General features: G+C 39.3%; 1 protein-coding gene across 1 annotated transcript in view; it reads right to left on the bottom strand.

Annotated features, from left to right (window-relative positions):
* TG (thyroglobulin) overlaps positions 1 to 19,653 on the bottom strand; it is a 153,282-nt gene that overhangs the window by 116,589 nt on the left and 17,040 nt on the right. The window contains 11 exon segments of the mRNA XM_068672691.1: positions 707 to 931; positions 5,070 to 5,226; positions 5,651 to 5,805; positions 8,044 to 8,253; positions 12,087 to 12,287; positions 14,276 to 14,387; positions 15,056 to 15,168; positions 15,551 to 15,628; positions 16,227 to 16,364; positions 16,693 to 16,935; positions 18,497 to 19,084. Coding sequence (XP_068528792.1) covers positions 707 to 931; positions 5,070 to 5,226; positions 5,651 to 5,805; positions 8,044 to 8,253; positions 12,087 to 12,287; positions 14,276 to 14,387; positions 15,056 to 15,168; positions 15,551 to 15,628; positions 16,227 to 16,364; positions 16,693 to 16,935; positions 18,497 to 19,084 — 2,220 coding nt within the window.

Raw genomic sequence — 19,653 nt, 5'->3', positions numbered from 1 at the left:
GGCCAACAAGGACAACCAGGGTTGCACTATCAGAGGGTTGATGTAGATAGAAGTAAGAGTGGGGAGGTCAAAGCAAAGGCTTTTTGGCAGCATGACCTGTACATAGCAGTGCCAGGCACAGCCCCAGGGATCCTGTGAAGAGGCAGGCTTGGCAGCCCCGAGCAGGATGTTGACAGAAAGACAGCCCATTCCAGGGAAGCAGACTAAACAGAAGGAAAGATTATGAAAAGAGGGCAGAATTTCAATCAGGTCTGGGTGTTGGCCAGCAAGGAGAAAGCTTCTGCATGAGCTGGATCAGACTTGGCCCAAGAATTGTCAATCTCAGGACTTTTGACATTTTTGTAGCTAGGTTTCTATCCCGGGTGATGTAACATCATACAAAGTACTGGCTACATTATCTTTGCAGAATCTTCTCATCAAGTGTCATGTATAATATTGAAAGACCGTCTAATACCAGACAGATCTAAAAAATCCCAAGAAATGTTTACGAAACCTTCCATTTAATGTCAGTGTCATGATGCCTACTCTATCTGCAATGAAATGACTGAACAGAAAGCAAAGCAGTAATTTCCATCTCTCTCAGATTTTTCCATTCACATCAATGCTTTATGCCTTTCACCTATTAAGCATAAGTTCACTAATGATTTTCTAACTTTATATTAATTCCTAACATCATCAAAGAAGGGAAAGATAAAGTGAGGCATACCACATCCTTGTGCATTTGGGATGGTTTTTCCAGGAGATGAAGTTCTTCGAAAACCACTTCTACATCCTAGCTGCACGCTCGGGGACAGATCAAATTCTTCATCCCGAGGAAAATCAATGAGCGAATCTGCTATGAACTGTTTGGAGTCCAAATACAGCAGAAATCCACCATCCTCAATCTCTTTAATAAATGCTCCAATGAGATTATCTCCAACAATTGCTTTTTCTAAAGGGAGAAATAATACAGCAAAATAATATGAGATTTCTAATAGGGAAATGGACAACAACATAAAGACTGGTGAAGTTTAAATTAAAAACATGGGTGGATACAAATACAAAATACAAGGAAGTCAACAAACAATGGATGAGAATGAATCTGTACAGTGTCTATAAGATTAAAGTACTAATCTTAGCATATGTGGAGGGTGCTAAAGAAACAGTCATAAAATCACAGAGTATCCCAAGTTCATGGTTTCATGGGACCCCTGAGGATCATTGAGTCCAACTCCTAGCTCCACACAGCAGGACCCAAAAATCAAGCCATATGTCTGAGAGCATTGTCCAAATGCTTCTTGAACTTCGACAGGCTTATAGAATCATGGAATGGTTTGGGTTGGAAGGGACCTTTAAAGAACATCTCCCAGCTCCCCAGCGATGTGTGCAAACAAAATATAGTAAATTCAAAAATGAAAGAATTGAAGAATAAAATATGATATCTGTGTTAGAAACATTTAGCAGATTGATTGTCTGACATTCAGATTTGCTCCTCTTGTTTCAGTGGGTATCACTGAGTTCTTGTTTAGCATTTTATATACTTGTTTTTGAAGGCATCTGTAACTACATAATAACCAGCTTCTGTCACGCTAATGATATTGAACATACCCACCTACCCAACAGACACTCTCTCCACAGCTGCTGAAGCTGGTGTTTAAAGCTGGAAAATAAATGAGGACCTTTGCTACTTTCTATACCCTTAGTTGCCCAGGCAGCTTCTCCTTCTGATGACTTGCTCCAGAACAGTTTTCAGCATTAGAGAAAGAACAAATTCCTCAGTTTGGCTGCACCAGAAACGGTACAAGAAACAGTATTCCCAGAGGATTTTTTTTTGTTATCATGTTCTGTTTATCCCTGCAGGCTTTATGGCATAGAACTAACTGTTGGTATGGTTTATGAGGACCTCTGGCAGCTACAGATGACATACAGCCCACCAAATGGGAAGCCCTGCATGCTACGTACTTCAGGTTTTGCAAGCACACCGATGACCTTGGATGTTGAATTTTCACAGGGAGGATGTTAAATACGTAAAGAGAATGCGAGGAATGTTACACCTCGCACACTGCACAAAGCTTATTTATGCTGTGACTGATGTGTCCAAGGCAAATAGATGAGCATACTGCTGCACTGTCACGTGGCAAGTTTCCCAACTTTGCTCTGAAGCCCGTGGGCAGTTTCTCACTTCTCAGAGCAAGGACAGAATTTCACAGCTAGGTACCAGGCTCTGACTACACAGTGCTGCCCACCAGCCTGGGCTGAACAGACCACAGCCCTACCGTGCTTTTTCTGAAAGATTATTCCAAACTTCTAGCACAGACAGTGCAGGTGCCCTCTCTGTCTGAATGTTGGTCTGTAGCTGCTTGCTGTCATGCAGATGTTGTTTCCGTCTTGGCAAAGGAGGAACTTGAGGCTTTTACACTTACGGGCTAAAGAAGTGAACAGACCTTGTGTATAAGCAGACATCTGTATCCTCGTGTTCTCAGTTCTCTGTTTCCTTCAGCTTTAAGCAATTTACCCTTCTGCTGCACTGGCACATAATACAATCAACAAAATAGCATTCCATTTTGTTCAAACCCAGGCCAAAATGATACTTAGCTCCTGAGGAAGTAATTGGAGATTACCACATAACCCATAACTATTTGCAAAGGTTTTACCAGAAATTGTCTGGTAACTGGAAGCAGGAATAAGTAGATTAGCCTTTTATTCAAGCAAATACCCTTCTGAATTTTCTAGCTGTAAAAGAAGCAAAAATAACCTAGAAATGGCAGCTGGAGGGAATTCACATGTAGAAAACAAGCAAAGAGTCAAGCCAGCAAGAACCCACTGAAGGAACTGAAGTTCCTTTAGTTAGGATATTTCCCTGTGTTAAAATGTTCTTAACACTGTCACTAAATATGACTCTCCTGTGAGGGTTGTGTTATGTGTCCATGTCTATACGGTGTCCATTGGAGGCAGCATATAATAACAAGTGTTTAGCTACACTAAACGTGTTCATATACAACAAGCAGACAGGTAAATCTTGGAATTGTTCTCAAGAGAGAGCAGTCCAGCACTGTGGCAGACATCCCAGCCACAGACTAGCTGGTAATGTCATACACATATCAACCAGAGCCAGGAAAGAAGTCCTGAGCAGTGTCCCAGGTGCAGCACAGCTGCCTTGGTTCAACCCTTCCAGCAAGGCTGGCCAGCTTGGGGCCATGCTTACTGCCTGACGTGGGACCTGGCAGTAAATGAAAAGCTTCCTGGGACACAGCATACTGTAAAGCATGGCAGTGCTTCCCTGGTTTTGTTCCTTTGTTCCTTCTTTGCTGCACCATTTTGGCATTTAAACTACTAAGTGTCTCATACTTCATTGCAAGAATACATAGAAAAAAAAAAAAAAGCTTAAAGTTTTGGCTGTATAAGGGACAGGGATTCATCTAATCTCACTGATAGGAACTGTTTACTATATGTTCATCCAGCAAAAGTTCACTTTTATAATCATTAGTATTTTTGTTTGTTGAACAGAAAAGAGAGAAATTTCTGTAAGTCCTCCTCAAATTTTTTAGAACTGAGGTCTAAGCTATCAAGCCAAACAGCATAAGATCCCTCAGGAAGGGATTTCCATAACCTCCGAATTTAATACATGAAAATATCTGTGAGAAAAAAAAAATGTAACAAAGAAATCATGAATTATTTAGATTTAATGTTCTTCGTTGGAAACGTATGCGTGCCGTGCTTCTGTTTAGCAATTAGCAATTTTTTTTTCTCAGCTTCTTCACTGGGGAAAACACACACACACACATGAGACCTACTGACCTATCCCTTATCCATAGAGAAGCTAGGAAAAGATCTAAGCAATTTTAATAATGCAGATTTTCAATTGAGAGAGCAAATTTACTCACTCATTGTGTACATACACCAGTGATGATGCAGACAATAACTCAAACAGAAAGACCCAAAGCTGTTTTAAAAGTAATGGAAGTTAATGGTGCTAAGAGTATACAGACGGCGTGTTTACAGTTGTCTGATCTCCCCAGACTAGACTTATACTACCTCTTCTGAAACCACACAGTCATTCCCTGAAAAGCAATTTTAAATACTGTGGGAAAATTATAGTGTGGAGAGGGTCAAAAATGCAGTGTCCTCAGTGCAGAATGGTTTCAGAAGTAAACTGCTATATAAACCCAGAAAAATTTGCACTTTGATCCACCTTCTACAAACCACTTAATATCCATGTTTTCTTTATGATCTGGTACAACTGAATGGAAGTAAACACAAACAGACACTATAGCCAGGAACCACATGACCACTGCACACTCTGTTCAGGTCCTGAAGACTTTTGAACTTGGTTCTGATCAGGCTGTAGGGCACAACTCTCCATGCCTCAAAATCAGAGGGAAGAACATGTGCAGGCAGAGTTATTTATATTTAGCGCTGGGAACATCATTGCAAAGCTTTGTAACTAGAGAAAAGCTGGCATAAAGGACATTTCAACTTGGGATATGTCTTTTACTTCTTTTATTTTAAAGGGAAATTCCAAGTGTTTTGAAAGTTATTTACACTGTCTCTAACTCATTTTAAACCACAGTGAAGATTTACCAGTCAATGGACTCTGCATCTTTGCTCTAGGACTTACAAGGTAAAGGTAATTCTTTAGTGTCAAAGGTAATGTAATAAAAAGAAAAAGAAAAGGAACAAAACCAAGAAAACCACATTTTTGAAGAAATTACTTATCTTTTTGGCACTATGTGAATTGTGTTTCTCTGAGTACAACGCAGTAAGGAACACAATCTGCCCACTGGAAATTAACCTCCAGGACAGTTCAGCTCCTGACAGATAAAGTAATTTTCAGTGACAGTTAAAGAAGCTGGGAGAGCCAGTGCTATCTGAAAGCAATACTCAATTTTATCTGCTTTTCACACTGCAGTCACAGCCTGAAAAATATAACACCAAAGGTTCAGAAACACACCTCCAGTGTTATAAAGAAAGACCCTGTCAGTGAGCATTTGTGCTGCCTTTTTAGTGCCTCCCAAGAGCAGGCGGGGGGAAGCCAAACTGTTAGGAAGCAAAGCAGGTTTGTTTCACAGAAACATTGGAGATAAACTTACCAATATAATGTAAGTCAGGGAGAGAACTTGCTGGGATGTTTTCCAGCTGAGTCCTCCACGTGACATTCACTCCCAGGCGGTCCACACTCAGACATTCAACATAGACAGAGGAATTGTCACAGACAGGAACTGAGATGGTATTTCCAAATGCATCTACCTTTAATTCAATATTAAATGAAATTAAGGTTAGTCAAACTTAGAGTCTTCTAGTTCTTGTCTTTCCATGCTCATTTGCACTGTGCTATGCTCAAGGCAACATTTTCAAAAGGTCCAGTAAGAACAGAAATAGAATTAGGAGAATATAACTTTAGCAGGTTATTTACTCACTATAAGAAGAGTCAAAATGTTCACTTTGATCAAAACGTATTTTAATAAATATTGGACTGATGTGATATGACTTCTGTGGCTACAATTAAACTGATCCGCCAATGTAGGGCAGTGAGTCTGAACATTGTACTTTCCTAGTCATCCATATAAGAGATTTCATAGTATTTTCTGCTCTTCTTTCTCTTTCGAAGATGCAAAGTTCTATTCTGTGTCTCAACATTTATTTATTTATTGAATAACAGAACTGAAATTACCTGGAGGTGACAGAAACCACGAGCCTTCAACTCATCTAAAATAAGTATCTGGAATGCCTCAAGTAATCCAGAATAGTCAGAACTACAAGTCTTCTGAGGAGGTAGAAGTAATTGAAAGTGTGTTTGAGCTTGGACTGTCTGAAATAATTGGAGCTCTAAAAAATAAATAGAAGGGCATTTATTAGCCTCACTATTTAACATAAAAACTGACTTCTGAAGTTACTTTGAGGAAAAGATGACATTGATTTGCATTTTTATCTTTCATCAATAACATCTCACCATTACTAGGTGAAAACAGTGGAGTTGTCCACAGTGAATAATAAGCAGAAAGAGTGCTTGATAAATATATATTTTGTGCACTACAGAAAAAAAAAAAAAAAAAAAAAAGACAATATATATAATACAGATACATTTTACACCGGAGCAGTCACTCACAGAAGGATACGGAAAGATTTGGACCACTAATGATGATTTATTACAAGCCTTGGCAGATACGAACATACAGAGAACTAGATGAAAGCTGGCATTACGTCAATAATCAGAAAAGAAACAGAAAAACAGGAATTATTGGTCTGTCAACCTTCATTTCTCTCAGCTAAAATCAGGAAAGAGCTGATACAGGACTTCTATTTAAAAAGAAAATGAATGGTTACAGTAATTAATACTAATTCAAACAGGCTTTCAGAAACCTAGCCTGTTAAATTAACTTGGAATCAAGCTTTGGGAGAGAATAAATTTAATTGCAGAATAACAGCTTTGACATGGATATCTGAGAAGGGCCTTCTGATTTTTTGAGAGCAAACCAGAGTGACTCAAATCACACAAACCACTGAGAGACCTGTGAAGTCAATCTCAAGATGAAAACCTATTAAAACAGTAGTTAGACAGGAGGGGAAAACAAAAACAAACAAAGTGAAAATTCTTGTCTGAGTTATACTGATCACAGGCTTCTCAAAGAGTTTGTTCTCTCAGATTCGGCACAGCGTATCCACCAGCCTGGAGAAGTGGCAGAGCTCTCCCCTGCTCCCTAGTTCTACAGAGCCTCACTACAGCACGCACAAGCATCATTGCTGGAGCACAATTCCCACTCCCTTGCTCCCAAAATGACTGTGGAAAGTCTGAAGAGAGTCCAAGGAGAGTGGTTGTAAGGACCAAAAGACATAAAAGCCTGCTTCTTCCTGAAAGGCACAAAGCCCTTTATCTGTTTAGTTTATCGTAGAGTAATTAAGAGCTGACTTAACCACAATCTCTAAGTGTACACATAAGGAACATGAAATAAGGTTTTTAAAAGTTAGGGTAATTATCCATTGGAACAAATTGTTAAGTGGTGTGGTGAATTCTCTATTACTGTGACATTCATTGAATGACCATCAGATGTCTTTTTTCCCCCTCTTCTATTTCAAAAACAAATTGCTGAGGGAAGTCTCTTAGCTTGCGTTAAACAGAAGCTTGTATTAGGTTGCCACACACTCCCCTCTGGCCTTATAAACAGTTAATCGAGCATAACAGGCAAGCATGAAAATTACCTCATAGTATGGTATAAATATGTACCAAATATGTTTAAGGGCGAACAAAAGCCTCAATCTGAAATTCAAGTTTCAAATTGTTTACATTGAGAATAGAAAGCTTTGGATATGAGTAGAGATGTGTTAATACAGGAGTTTCTAGAAAACATGTGTAGCCCATTCTGGAGATGAAGATCTGTTGGAGACAGACAATGAATTGACAGACTTTTCATCAAGATCTGCATTTCTCAGAGTTAGGCAGTGCTATGAAGTTGCTGTATTGATTGGAACTTATCTCTGTTTGAAATAATTGAAAAGACCGACATTAAATCTCAATTACACGCATTCTGAATAGACAACTGATTCTTCCAAGATTTAAAGGGTGTGTTTGTTTGTTTTTTTTCTTGAAAGAAAAATGGTTTGAAAAACACTACAAGCCATCTAACTGAGAGAATAATTCTAAAGAACAGATTGCTACAGAAAGATGCAGAAGTAACAGTGACTTGATTATGCAAATAAACATACAGGTTCTGCCAAATTCAAACATCTGGTGCTCATCTGTTCCTCTAGGGCTAAGTGTTTCCATCAGAACCGCTTCATGGTGCCAACATCTTTTAACTTGCAAAGGAAAATCTGCATATAGATTGAATAACTATTTATAACTATGCTGTTACAGAAAAATGGGACTGTTTCTGGCATAACCAGTCAAAAGACAGCGATGAAGATGGCAGAAGACAGGACTAATCTACTGCACCTTAATTTAGAAACTCCCATATAACTGTGTCCTATCGTTGTAACTCATAATATAGCTTCATGATGAAGGAGGATTTTTGAACACCCATTTACATTGCTCTGTGCCCTTCCCAACCCATGGCAGTTCAGACGTACTTTGGCAGGCCTGGTAGAGCGGGGCAGCTGAGACCCATCGGTGCTGCAGCAAATCACACTGAAACGACGTGCTGGAGTAAGCGCTGTGGAAGCCTTGGCGACATATCAGACGGCACTGCTGAACGCCTGACATTTGCTCAGAAACCTTTTCGCAAATCACAGCTCCGTTGAGAATAGATGAGGCACCAAATGGCAGAGCACACTGGGGATCTTTAGGCAGGGGAGGAAAGAGATATATTAGGAGCATACTGCGAAACAGTTCTACTAAAATGTCCTCATAACCCCCACATAAACAAAGATAACCTAGAGAGCATTTCCCATATATATCAACTTAGATCTGGTTCGACATCACCGTGGTCCAGTTTTATAATGCTGATGAAAAGACTTGTACTCATTTTGATGGGTAATGCACTGGGTACAGAAAGCTACGTGCATGGTTTTTAATAACAAATAAATTTTAAACAGTCATGAATAGATTTAAGCAGAAAATGAGAAGAAGGGTTCTTACCATCAACCTTCACAAAAGATATCCAGTGGAAACAGGCAGGGCCAAAAAAAAAAATCTGAGTTTTCTTTAGAGTGGAATTTCAAGATCAAGAACTCATTATTATGGTGTCTTCAATAGCACCAGGATGTTTATGGTGACCCAGCAGATCCCTAGCTGTGATACACAGCTAGGAATTAGAGTGCAAAATCTACCCTGTCAACTCACTCTATATCAACATAGTCATTTCAAACCTGCTAGCCCACTATAACAAACTATAGGCTAACTAACATAATTGTTAACTTCTACTAACCAGTACAAACCAACTGCTTTGTTCAATATTAGCCAGATCCCAACCTACTTCCTGAATATATCTAGTAATACTTAAGCACACTTCTCAGTTCCAGAACTACAAAACATAAAGAAAAAAAAAAAGAAGAAAAAAATAAAAGACTACCTCAATTCAAAATAAAGAAATAAAGTTCTCATATCCTACAATTCATTGGTTTGGTGTACATATGGACTATTTTCCAAACAACAATGCCCAGAGCTGTCCCAACCTCCCTAGTTTCTGAAGGGCTAATATTTCTCTAATAACTCTATAAGTGGGGACTCTATTCTCTTCCTCTTCACTCCTTGAATCTCGATCCAATCTTTTTTTTTTTTTTCTTAGTAAAGATGGAAACCTGTCATTCTTCCTTTATGAATATGAAGTTTTAATAACTCTCCAGAGATTTTAGGACTAAAAGATATCACTGTAAGAAATAGGGATACTTATCCTGACCAATGCAAACTACATCCACTTCCTGTAAATTACATTATCTTTTTATTCAAAATTAATAATAAATATTAAAAATCATTCTGTGATCTCCTTGTTATTCTAACACCTTTTCTTTTCTTTTCTTTTCTTTTCTTTTCTTTTCTTTTCTTTTCTTTTCTTTTCTTTTCTTTTCTTTTCTTTTCTTTTCTTTTCTTTTCTTTTCTTTTCTTTTCTTTTCTTTTTTTTTTTTAAACCCAGAAAATCAAATCCAGTCTCAGACATAAGCTGCTACAGTCTTGTACTGTCTGTCTCAGTAAGAGTTGGTCTGTAAACTAAAGAAAAAGAGAGCCCACCAAACACATAAAGGGGATGGATTATTTCCTGGTTTAGTTCACGAGTTTCAGTTCAAATCCCTCATCAACCAGTCAAGACAATTGGTAGTTTGTTCATTTATCCCTCTACAGTTATCACCTCCCTTATTATCATTATCAAGCCATTTTGTCATTCTATTTCTGCTTCAACTTCTTGGTCCTGTGGGAATGAACCAGAGTCAGGTTAAATATTGGCACTTCATTCACAGGTGTTTCTAAAGATTTCCAGAAGGAAAGTACTTTCTCTAGATGCTCTCCCCTCCTCTATCTCCACTCAGCGAAGTGGAAAGTAGGCCTGAGGATGGGAGGTGCATGTGGGGACTGCTAGGATATTTGGCATCAGTTCTCTGGTGTCTGTCAACTAGAAGAGCTTGGATTCTATCTCTGATGGAAATGATTAATCTAATGAAAAACTCATTGCAAGCTCTGGGCACTCTGAAGTTACTACTTGCTGTTTACAGCTGTCTCTTCAGATGTTGCAGGAGAAGTTTATTGTACTCTCCCACCACAACAGCTTCTTTTGTTGACAGACAAGATATCCAAGATAGTGAAATAATACTCCCTTTTCTTTTTCCTGAACAATTATTAGTAGTTTCCAGGATGAGGCTGGACAGACTGAGGGGAAAAATAACTTTTTCTTCTTTATTCTTATCCTGTAAGTAAATTGTTTAGCATGAAAAAGTTCCACTGCTTTTTCAAAATCCAGAAAAATCATTAAAGATTATTTCAGTGGTATATCTATGTGCAAAATAACAAATGGTTCCCAGTAAAGCCAAGTTTCCACTAAATTTTTGAAGCAGGTATCTCTCTCTCTCAGTTCAATCTTTTAAACATTCAAGGTAGTTAATCATTCAGTCACTACTTCCTCTAGGAAAATTACAGCATTACAGGGTCCCAAGAAACAGCAAATGTCCAAGCAGAATGCAAAATCGTCTGAGGGCCCTATCTCATTGTACGCCTACACCTTCCTTAGATCATATTTCATAAGAATCTCTTGGAATTTAGGAGGAAATCCAGAAAATGAGCTTTTGTGAAAATGAGAAGATATGAAAGACTCACATTTAAAATTAATTCTGACTTTTCTCTGGCATACTACAATCTCTTCCACTTTTCTCTGTTCATTTTCAGAGTTTGTCAGAAAGTCAGCCTGCTCTATGGAGTGTCATGCATCAAAGTGATTTCCTCCACCTGGTCCAAACAAATTGGTAAATAGCTATTACACAGTCCAGTGCGCCACAGAAGTCCTAGCCCTTAATCTGAAGGCAGGACAGCTGCAGCACTACATTTGTTAGACTAATAAGCTCTGCTTCTCTGAAAAGCTAGAAAGCTGCACGTGACTGCACTGCCCTAGCTCTGGAGTTCATTTCTTCAGAGCTTTGTTGGGCAGCTCCATATAATACCACACTGTATGGGGCAGATATAACCCTGTGATCTCCCTGTGGCTTCTCAAACAATCATGTCCTCAAAGTTGTCTATTGGTACAAGAGGGTTCAAAGAAAATGATGTTGTAGGCTGTTTCCAAATTGGCTGAGGAGTTATCTAATTGATTAAAATGCTTTACAGAGAGTTAGGCTGACACCATCAGCTTGAGAAGCACATTTTGCTCATTATATAGCATAATCACAGAAGGAAACCTAAGCAATTTCTTATTATGTGGCCTCATTTTCCAAAATCTACCAACAGCTATCATTTAAAAAAATGTAAGAACTATGGAAACAGTGGTGTCCTGCAGGCACTGGCTCTTGAAGGTTTTCTTTTTACATCTTTAGTTTCAATTAATCATTGCACTTTGGAGCATGGCCTTGTAGAAAATTTCATTTGTTCTGCTTCACTTCAGTGATGGGGAGATATATAAAGACCATTGGAAATAAAAGTTATCCAAATATCTGCCGTTTGGACATCTCACTGGAAACCATGAGTGAAATCCAGTACTCTGCAGCTCTCATAACACAGGAAATACTCTGTGAATATGTAGTGTTTTGGCACATCCTTTTCACAATTCTGACCACTAGCCAAGAGTAGGAATGGCAGAAGCATACATTTTTAAAATTTTATTTTAGTCAGTTGAATGGCTTTTAATCCCAGAGCCAGCTCACACTGGAACAGGTTCAAGTTTGCATCAAACTGTTCAGGTGGACTTTTAACAAAGTTTAACAGCCCTTTGATTTATCCAATTTTATGAACAAGGAAATGTCAAAGATCTAGACCCTCCTCCTTCTCCATGACAAAGTACTTGAATAAAATGGGATATCATGCCCAGATAGGTCTGAAATCTGCTATAATACAAAAATAATCATACTAACAGCAAAAATATAATGGTCTGATCAAAGAAGCTTAAACACAACTAAATACCGGAAAAAGTTAGGATCTGAGTCTAGTTCCAGACCTGAACTTGCACGAAAGCAAAATGCCTCAAGCATCAACTCACTTTCACATGCAGGTCTTCCTCCCCTTACTCGTGTCCCAGGCACCTCTTCTCCATTGTCAAACACACACCAGCAGCTTTCTCCATCCCGGCTGCACTGCACGGGTGAGAACACCCCCTTGTCTCCTTCACACTGTGGGATGTAGCCTTTACCAGATTCTCGTAAACTAGTTTTGGACTTCAACATATTACAGTAACTAGGACCTTTAAAGAGAGGAAAATCATTGCAAGATGCAGAACAGAAGACAGCAAACTGATAAACTGAAGTACAGAATTGTCTAGACACTTCAACAATAGTGCTTTTAGTACTGCTAAAAATAAAAATATAAGGGAATACAAAATCACAATTAATGTGTATCATTACAGAAATGTGTGAAATTTTAGTTCCACTAGGAAACATTTTGTTTGTTTCTTTTGTTTTGTAAAGACTAAAGTGCATGATATATGAGTTTGCACCAAGAAAATGGAGGAAAAACTACAAAATACGATATTGATTTATTTTGTGTTAACATCCTTTCTTGCCATAAACTTGACAGTGCATCACTTATAGGCTCACATTTTAAATTTAAACAAAACAAAACAAAATAAAATAAAATAAAATAAACATTCTGTTTAGTAAGAATTTTTGAGCAAGGTCATTTGAAATATAGTAATACTATGATTATTTAACATTTTAAAATAGTCCAAATGTCCCAGTTTATTACCTTTGGAACACAACTCTATACATATGCAAAATCACACAAACCAGCAGTATTTATGGTTTAAAAAAAAAAAAAAAAAAAAAAAGAAAAGAAAAAAAGACAAGGACATGTGCTTGAGGAACTATCCATACACAAGAAGATCCAAAAAAGTTCAACCCCAGCTTGCATTGAAGTTAGTATTTACTAATTTTGTTCATCCACAAATGCTGGAGTAAACTTTTAAACCTGCATGGTGATTCAGGGAACCAATGTACAATTGTCAATTCCTCAGTGAGAGTGCAGTTACTTATCCCCAGTCAGGTCTGCTGCTTGTCTTTGCCATACTTGTGTCATTAGACCATCAGCAAGCAGAGAAGAGCAGACTTGCTGGGTCAGACCAAGGCACCATCTAAGCTTGTTATCCTATCTGAAGAAGTGAAGAAATGAGCACTGCAGGCTCTGTAGCTGCCTGTACTACTCAATATAGCAGAGCCAGGGCCTTAGCTCCAATCTGGCACTACAATTTCTATAAGCAGGAATTCTTCAATCTTTTGGAGGAACCATCTCTGTTGATACCTCAGCAGTACTCTGTCTTTATCTGAAAGCGATATGAAGATAATATAGATTTAATCACGCTCCATAGAACAGTTGTGGACTATGTAAAATGTCCACATTCTGTTTCAGGCTTCACATAGTTCTGCCCAGCTTCCTGTAACAGTTACCTGTCTCACTCAGTAGCTCCTCAAAGTCTAGCTTTAGGCATGAGAGCTTGTTTTCCTAAATGCTTTCTTTAGCTATGTCTGTCCCTGTCAGTTGAAGGGAGACATGTTCTTAAAAAATAATTAATTTAGGTCCCAAAACTTAATTCATACCACTGCTTGTCAGTGCTAGGTTAGAGGTTGGACTAGATGATATCAGAAGTGCTTTCCAACCTGGATGATACTGTGCTTCTCTGACTCCCTTATTGCAAGTGGCTCAGTTGCTACAGCTCAGAAATCACCCTGAAAACTCATCCATGAGCCCAAAGCTATCACTTTGTGTAGACTTTGTTTCTGGTGTTGTGAAAGTAAAGGGTAATTATTTTCAGCTAGCCTTGTAAAGGTATGTGCTTGCACTTGTCACTGGAAAGTTAAACCCATGTTTCCATGTGCATTATTCCTTTTTTCTTTTTTTTTTTTTTTCACTCAGGTAGATAATGATAGGACAAGGTGGGTGGTATTAAACTAGAAGAGAGGAGATTTAGATCAGATGTCGGGAGGAAACTCTTCACTCAGAGGGTGGTGAGGCACTGGCACAGGTTGCCCACAGAAGTTGTGGATGCCCCATACCTGGAGGTGTTCAAGGCCAGGCTGGATGGGGCCTTAAGCAACCTCATCTATGGGGAGATGTCCCTGCCTATGGCAGGGGGGTTGGAGTTAGATGATCTTTAAGGTCCCTTCCAGCCCAAGCCATTCTATGATTCCACAAGATGCTACAACTGCCACAACAGGCTGCAAGTAAAGCATTACTCACATTCAGGATTGCCATCTGAATCTATGCTGCCACGCTGAAATACTTCTCCTGACACAGGATCTACACACCAAATGTCCGTGTAGGATCTCTGTAGCACAGCATATTCTCCTGTCTAAGAAAAATCAATTACACGTCACTGCATAGCAATCGATATTAACAGAGACACTCAGAAATCCATATCCCAAAAGTGTGGTTAAAATATTTATTATATATACATTTGTCCATTATAATACATGTTAATGAGAAAAATGAAATGTTAAAATATAGGTTACCTAGTATAAGACTGAAACCACACCCTGAGAGAGAGTATGCAGACTGAAAGATGGGTATAACCTTGATTTGAAGTGTCTTTTTCTTGCCCATCTCAGGGCTCTACCCTGCTCAATGCCATGTTTCAAACATCATAGACCCCATTTTGGGATACCCGTATCCATCTCCCTCTCATCCTCACATTATTTCATACCTCAGAAAGCAAAAGTCTCCCAAAAGTCAGTTAATTGTGCCTTTTAAACTCAGCCCTGTGTAAGGCCTAAGCAGTTCCACCCTGCAGGAGGGAGGTGCAGGCAGGAACAGAGCTTCCTGTTCCTCGTCTTCATCTCAGAACTGTTTAAACTCTGCTTTATGGAGGGCATAGCCCCCTTTATGTTTTGTCTAACACCTTTCTTTCAGGTTAATAAGAATGCACAGGGGGTATTTAGTGAGCACAGGCTGAAATACTATTGTCCTTTTAGCAAAACCAGGAAGGTTTTGTTTCTTCTTCCTTCATCCATGCTAAATTACCTCAAGGCAGTAGGGGACAAACAGATATGCTGCAGAAGCATCCACCTTCGAGCCACTCTGTCTCCAGCTGGAAATTAAGGCATTGGCTCGAGATCTCTGACATGATGTCTGGCCTGTAAGAGAAAATAAAACAAACAAACAAACAAACAAACAAACATACATGTATATTAAAATAAAATTGAGTTCTCAAAGCTAACCTAGAGAAAGATGGGTCTTTCTATCTCCTTCACACATCTACATGATAGAGCATCAGGCAGGGAACACCTGACTGGTGTTTGATAACAACAGTAGAGGGTTTGTTCCCAAATCATGTAAATTGAATTCATAAGAACTGAAATGAAACACACGAGCAAAACAAGCATAAAAGGCTCTTTTCTATTTTCTTGCAATGGTTCAAAACAAGACATGTTTCTTGCATATCTTACTAGAATTTTCAATAATTAATTTTTTTAAGAACAAGTAAATACAGACATTTAAGAAGAAAAAACAACTGACATTTAGGAAGTTCTGCTGAACGTGAGACCAAGGAATCCATAACATAATGTCCTCTTTCATCCACACACCAGCAATGACCTGCCCAGGGAAGAAAAGCAGACTTATTGTAGATGTTGTATTGCAGTATTCCTAGTTAACTTTGTTGCATTCTTGGAGGATTTTAATCCCCTGCAAGTGGTCAGTAAGTCTAAGACACAGTTAACTCTGGTTTCCAGAGATAAGTAGACCATACTTTGGAACTGTGATGCAAATGGAAATGTAGCAGCTCTGGTGAGAGTCCTCCGTTGCAAGCTCTGTTATGTGGTGTATCACCTATTCTCATCAATTTGGTATAATCCACAAAGTTGGTGAGGGTGTGCTCTGGTCTCATTCCCCTGGTCATTAACAGAAGCATGAAATAATTTCCAGCACCCCAAAATGACCTCTTAGGACCACTACTAGCAGCAAGCAACTCATCATCAACCAATTTTTGAGCCCTTATGAGCTGTCACTTGAGTCCCTCACTCCAGTCAATAAATATTTCACCCATCATGGAAGCCCACCTATCTATCTCTCTCCAGTTTGACTACAAGAATATAGGTTTTCTTTTTTAAAAATAAATAAATAAAGAAATAATAATAATTATTAGATTTTCTGCGTTCAGACAACGTGGAGTATTTTTCTGGTGATTGCTCACCTGTGCTCTCATAGCACTGAGTTGGCTCCCAGTTTCCCAGGCCATCACACTGTGGGATATAGGGATGAAATCCCAGTTGTGTTGCTTCTCCAGCAGAACCCTTCACAGCAAAGTGACTCCGCCAGTAGAAATGCAAGACTGTAAAAAAAAAAGTAAGAGAAGATATTGGTGGTCAATACCAGAAGAGATATTTTAAAAGTACATGTTTACAAACATCTGATTTTTCCTTATACTTTAGAAAGGAAAATAAACACTGCAGATGTATATCTGACCTATGCAGGGATCCATACATATAAGAAAATCTGAAATCAACTGAAATCAGACCTTGGCTTAGGTTAATTACACTAATAAGTAACACCTGCTGAGTTGCACCTATCTTTCAGGAAATCTGAGTTCCTTGTAAAGTACCCTTGCACAGATCCTGGGCATTAATCTCTTTAATTATAATCATCTCCCTTTCACTTACCTGATTGTGCGGCCAGATGGAGGGAATAATCACTGCCTGATAACAACTTTTCAGAGACCATCACCTCTGGCTCATAGAGCTGAGCAGAACGTAGGAGGTCACTGTCCGTGAGCTGTATTCCCTTTGCCATCAAGAAACTCTCTCCAAAAGGGAAATGGGAAGTGTTTGATGCTCGGATGAGTTGCTCTGCTTCCTCCATAAATTTAATGGCTTCTTGCTTAACACCTTCACATACACCAGGACCTAGAGAAGGCAGAGGAAAGCTGACACTTGGCCAGTCCTTACATACATCTGCAGGATTGGACATGGAAGTTCAACACACAGAACCAACCCAGCTAAAACTTTTCTGCTAGAATAACTGTTAATCTGCTTTATCCTCTCTATTTCCCATTTGCTCACAGAACAGGCTTCTCCAGTGCTCCTTACCCATTTGGGAGTTTGCAATTCATTGTTCTGCCTTTTCCTTCCAGCTAGAAAATTATGATGTGACAAGAATGGTTTTAGAGACTACATTTACAATATAATTAATCTGCTGAAATAACCCAAAGAAGACCCAATAGCTTTAGTGGAGATGCTCTAGACAGAGGGCTTACCACCAAACTCTAGTGCTGGCCTCACTCTTGTCCTAGTGACCTGTTGGGGATATCTGTTACTCTTGACTGAATAATAACAAACAGTAAAGCAAATTCCTCCTGCATCATTTTAAGGTGTTCTTGAAAGTCATTTACATCAGTTACTGTAACTGAATTTCCCACAAAAATCTTTACAAGACTGCTTCTAGCTTTAAAGTGTCCTTTGGTGTCTGGCTAAGTAGCTTCTGAAAAAACATTATATGTCCGTGGTCCAAATTATAAAGTCTACACAACCTTGTCATAGAACTTTATTCTTCCATACTTCCAAAGCTGAAACACTACTTGTTTTCCAAAAATGAGTTTCCCTGCCTGTGGTGGCTGGTGACAATGGCAGTATGGAATAATTAATGGAGGTGATATGTTGAGATGAAAGGTATGCCCAAATCTTAAGAGAAGGAAAACTGAGGAAAATTCCAGGGTGAAATGCAGTAGACATGCAAGGAATCTGTTCCATGATAGTCCCCTTGGTAACATAACCTACAGCCTTAGATATTGGCAATACCAGGGGAGCTTGGTGTGCTGACTCCAAGTGAAATAGCACAGAGGGTGGAGCAGGGTGGAAACACCATGGCCAGGCTCTGTGATATCTCTGCAGGGATGGGAACTTGATGGTACTATGGAACCGATAGACTGCATTGCCGTTACCCTAAGCAAGCCCTGAGTTGAACTGATAAACTGCATAGCCAGCCCTGAGCTGGCAGTTTTCCATTTTCTGTTGAAATCATGTCCTCTGGGTGAACTTTGCCCATTATAACCTCATAATATTGCCAAAATACTCCTCCATCCCGAAGGCTGTCTGTCTTCAAGGTATGATCACTCCTCACTGAGTACACGCTCTGAATTTCTCTCAGCCTATAAAGCCTCTCACACCAGTCTTTAATCTACTAGACTGAAGGTGTATCATGCTATTTGTGCATCCTTGAATGTAGTAGTTCAATGTATTGAATGTGGTTGGACTTGTAGTACAAATTAGGCATCACTCAAAATCTACGATGCTCCAGCCCCTCTGATATCTGAGGACAAGCTGAAACATGATGGGGTTTACTTCCTGCCAAACTTCTTTACCCTTTAACACAACACGCATTATCAATGATCTTTCCCCAAGCCATTATCTGCTATCTCATTGCACTTAAAAGTACTTTTTTTCCTGTGCCAGCAATTCTGCTACTTACATTTTGGAACCTGGTTCACTTCTGCCCTTGTTCCCTGCAGCTCTTTTCCTTTGCTATCAACACACCAACAATCACGAAGTTCAAAGTTGCTTAATGGAGTGCTGAAATCAGTGTAGGGTCCTGGGTAGTAGGTCAGCTGCTCATTCAGAAGCTGCCAGAATGTATACGGATCCAATAAAATGTTCCCAGATGCATAGGTCACATTTCCTTCCAGCACCTCAGGTGGAAGATCAGCGAAGGAGGAATAGGTGGTGAAAGCCGGGAACACATTCTGGTGCCCAGCCTCATACAAAGCTTTAATAAAACCTGAAAAGCCTTTGGAAGAGGCATTTTTATAAACAGTTACGATGTTCAATAGATCAGAAACAGGCAGAGGTTTGCCTTCATTGTTCTCTGTCATCCACCTTTCATACCACTCAAAGGCTTGCTCAGGAGGACCGCTGCACTGCACCTGCCTCCAGGCACCGTCATCATTGCACTGGGGCACGTAAATGCTGGAGGGTTGAGACAGGACACTTGGATCTGACAACAGGACTTTCACACTCTCTAGAAACTCCTGACCGGCTGTTACTTGGCAAGCACTGGGGCCTGGGGAAAAGAAAAACATGCATACCACATCTTATGAATGCACTGAAGACATACAACACCCCTAACCTAAACATTCTTGCTATTATACTATCAACACCGTTTTTATTTCCCATTGGACTTCACCAGAATTTTCAGTTTATGTTGTTCTCCCTTCCTACCCTGTAATGAATATTGCAGCTGGATATAAAAATACCATCCTACAAGATGTAGGAGTGAGTGAGTTTTCTTTTGGAAGCTTTTTCTGACACCTTCAGAGCCAAATCTTGTTTTGCCACCAAGCAGTTCTACAAACAGAGCAAAACATAGGAGCTCACCTCCTTCTGCACACCACAGCATTATGAACCTGTTTGTTTTTGACTGCACTCCAGATGGGTTGGTAGGAATAAATCCCTTACCAATTTAGAGCAGTGATGAATTCTCCAGTGCTTCTTAAACTGCTGCTCAGAAGAGCTCCTTTCCTATGTACCATGTACCTATGTACTTCCTATGTAGCTGGATACCCTGATAAAATGAGAAGCAGGTTCTTCTTTTGGCCTGTTCCTACTGTTAACGTGTTGTTTTCAGTTCAC

Source organism: Anas acuta, chromosome 2 (genome assembly GCF_963932015.1).
Source record: "Anas acuta chromosome 2, bAnaAcu1.1, whole genome shotgun sequence".
NCBI lineage: Eukaryota > Metazoa > Chordata > Aves > Anseriformes > Anatidae > Anas > Anas acuta.
Note: the sequence above shows the minus strand (reverse complement) of the source record. Positions and strands in the feature narration are given on the sequence as shown.